This window comes from Sapajus apella, unplaced genomic scaffold (assembly GCF_009761245.1).
Source record: "Sapajus apella isolate SASKATOON/1434 unplaced genomic scaffold, GSC_monkey_1.0 scaffold123, whole genome shotgun sequence".
In the NCBI taxonomy this organism is placed as follows: domain Eukaryota; kingdom Metazoa; phylum Chordata; class Mammalia; order Primates; family Cebidae; genus Sapajus; species Sapajus apella.
In genome coordinates this window covers 2,856,873-2,859,902 of record NW_022437063.1, presented here as the reverse complement: position 1 = coordinate 2,859,902, position 3,030 = coordinate 2,856,873, and the positions used below count along the sequence as shown (strand labels likewise).

The window sequence follows — 3,030 nt, the reverse complement described above, 5'->3', positions numbered from 1 at the left end:
TGAATGCATTTAATACAGAGCATGGAGAATTTAGACTGGTGTATTAATGATTTATTGCTATATAGCAAATTAGCCCAAACTTTAGCATTTTTAAAACAATAACATTTATGATCTCACACAGTTCTGAGTGGCTTAGGGTGTCCCATGAGGATGAGGACGTTACTGGGGCTGAGAGGACCTGTTTCCGAGGTGGTTCAACACGTGGCTGTTGCAGGAGGCCTCAGCTCCTCACAACACAGCTCTCCGCATATGGAGCTTGAGCATCCTCATGACGTGGCTGCTGGTTTAGTCAGAGTGAGCCATCCCAGAAAGAGCTAGCAAAAAGGCAACTACAGTGCTTTTTATGACCTAGTCTGAGAAGTCGCACACTGTCACTTCTGCCATATTCTACTCTTCAGGAGCAAGTCACTAAGTTCAGCCCACACTCAAGGAGAAAAGAATTAACTTCCTCCACTTGAAGGTCAGAGTATCAAAGAATTTGTGGATATATTTAAAATCACCACAATGGAATATAAGAATTTCCTTTTACTTGGGGGTTGCTAAAACGGTAATGAGATCCTGGGATCCCTTTCTCCGAAAACCCCAAAATTAGAATTGTCTTCCAGAAACAGCTTCAACTTTTGTTTTTGATAAGACAGGAGATTCAACACAAATGGGCTCTTGGTCACTTATATCCTTATTATATTTTAATAACAGGTCCTAAATAAATGGCATCTACTATGTATAAACCACTGTGCTTCCCATATTACAGATCCTCACAATAATCCCTCAAAGTGGCTACCATCATCCCGTTTTCAAGATAAGAAACTTCTTCCCTGACAAGAGACAGAGTCAAGAAGGGTCTTCTAAACTGGCTGAGGGGCTTGGATTTTCTTCAGTTATAAAAAGGGAACTGATTTTTGAATAAACGTCTCCTCTGTACCAGAAACCTATCTGTGTTACTTTACTTGTCTCACCGGCGTTGCAAAATTAACATATGGCCCCTTTGCAGACACTGCTCCTTCTTCCAGTCCTCTCATCTATATAACCCACGCACCTGAAATAATCTTAAAGCCTCTCCTGGCTCGCCAGTCTTCCAACAGATCCACATGTTCCCCTCTGCCACCACCTCTTGCATAGATTTCCATTACAATGTGTTTATTTAACAATTTCCCGCCGGGCGCGGTGGCTCAAGCCTGTCATCCCAGCACTTTGGGAGGCCGAGGCGGGTGGATCACAAGGTCAAGAGATCGAGACCATCCTGGTCAACATGGTGAAACCCCGTCTCTACTAAAACTACAAAAAATTAGCTGGGCATGGTGGTGCGTGTCTGTAGTCCCAGCTACTCAGGAGGCTGAGGCAGGAGAATTGCCTGAACCCAGGAAGCCGAGGTTGCGGTAAGCCGAGATCGCGCCATTGCACTCCAGCCTGGGTAACAAGAGCGAAACTCCGTCTCAAAAAATAAAATAAAATAAAAATAAATTTCCCAAATATACTTGATTAAAGGGATCACATCATTCATCTTTGTACCCTCAGCCCCTAACAAAAAATCTGTTTCATAGTAGATGTTCAATAAATGGTTGATGACTGGGTTATTAACTAAAAGGAAAGGCTATCAAGGTACAGATATGCCTAAGCATTAAATTAATAAATGCATCTCCCCCAAAGGCTCATGGAGCAGTACCAGGTACTTTTATTAATGGCATTCTTGCAGTAGCTCCACATTTCCCACTGTGATTTGAGGGAAAGGAAGTGCTCAGACCAGATGTCTAGTTTATAAAGAGAGGAAGTCCTCTAGTGATCACCTAGACCAATTCAAGTCTAAGTATTTCCTTCTTCAACGTTCCCTCTGCTCTTTGTACATACAGACCCCCACAGCTGTATGTTACCTTGTACATACCAGTACAGGAGAGAGCAAGGACTTTCCATTTTCCCACCCCATCACCTAGTATGAGCTGACACACGCGGAACCACCAATTGCCCCGCAGTGGTATCAGGACTGGACTGGTCTCTCCAGGCCTGTGCTCTTCCACACCGCACAGACCGCTGCCCCCAGGGGGGACGGTGCAGCCTGGGCTCTATCGCCGAGGAGGAAGGAGTGTCAGTCCCAACTCCACGCTTAGAGACTGGCATCCCCACAACTGTCCAATTCCCACGCCCCTAACACGCGTCGCCCCCCGCTAAAACACACGCTCTATGACGCTGGGGGTCGCGTGGGTCTTGCTCGCAGCAGGGCCTGGCGCAGCCCTCGCACCTGACAGGGGCGGCCTAGGCGTGTGTTGGGTCAACAGCACCGGCACGCCGCGGCAAGGGCTCCCGGGGTGGCGGCTTCGCACCCTGGCGAGCTGCGGGGGAGAAGCGGGCGCCCGCTCCAGGCCCCGCGGGGACCCACGAGGACGAGGCGGTGCCTGGGAGTAGGGAGGCCTGGGTGGCGCTCCGGCAGCCCGTGCAGGCCTCGCCCTTCGCGTCTCCAACAAGGAGGGGGCGGCGCCTGGGTCTAGGCCAGGCCGCCGCGGGAGTCCCGGCCGCCCTCCCCCGCCCGGGGCAGCCCCCCGCCCGGCTCGTTACCGGTTCCGCTGCTCTTTGAAGAGCGCCGTGAGCGCGCGCAGGGCCTCCAGGTCCTGGATGGGCGCCGGCACCATGACGCCCGACAGCCGGGCAGGCGGCGGTCTGGGCGCCGCCATCTTGCCGCTCGCAGCTCTGCGGAGCCTGACGAAGAGGAGGAGGAAGACGGGGAGGAGGAAGATAGCGAGGAGTGAGGAGGAGGAGAGCGAGGAAAAGGAGGAGGACGCGCCCTACACAGCCCTGACCACCGCCGCCGCTGCAGCCCGCGTTGCCCTGAAGCTGCGCCGCGGCCGGAGAGCTGGAGGCTGAGCACAGGCTCGCCCCGGGCGGGAGGAGGGGACGGCGCCGCGGGGGAGGGGGCGCCGGCGGAAGTCCCGCCTGAGGGGAGGGGGCGCGGCGGAAGTCCGGCCTGAGGGGAGGGGGCGCCGGCGGAAGTCCGGCCTGAGGGGAGGGGGCGCGGCGGAAGTCCCGCCTGAGGGGAGGGGG

At 53.8% G+C, this 3,030-nt stretch overlaps 1 protein-coding gene across 3 annotated transcripts in view; it reads right to left on the bottom strand.

Moving 5' to 3' along the window:
* ATXN10 (ataxin 10) overlaps positions 1 to 2,952 on the bottom strand; it is a 165,246-nt gene extending 162,294 nt beyond the window's left edge. The window contains exon 1 of one of the 3 annotated variants that reach the window (XM_032261463.1): positions 2,548 to 2,952. In XM_032261463.1, the coding sequence (XP_032117354.1) occupies positions 2,548 to 2,663 (116 nt within the window). In that variant the 5' untranslated portion in view covers positions 2,664 to 2,952. The remainder of the gene's footprint in view (positions 1 to 2,547) is intronic. The other 2 variants (XM_032261462.1, XM_032261461.1) reach the window with 2 other exon arrangements.
* Between the last annotated feature and the right edge of the window lie 78 nt (positions 2,953 to 3,030).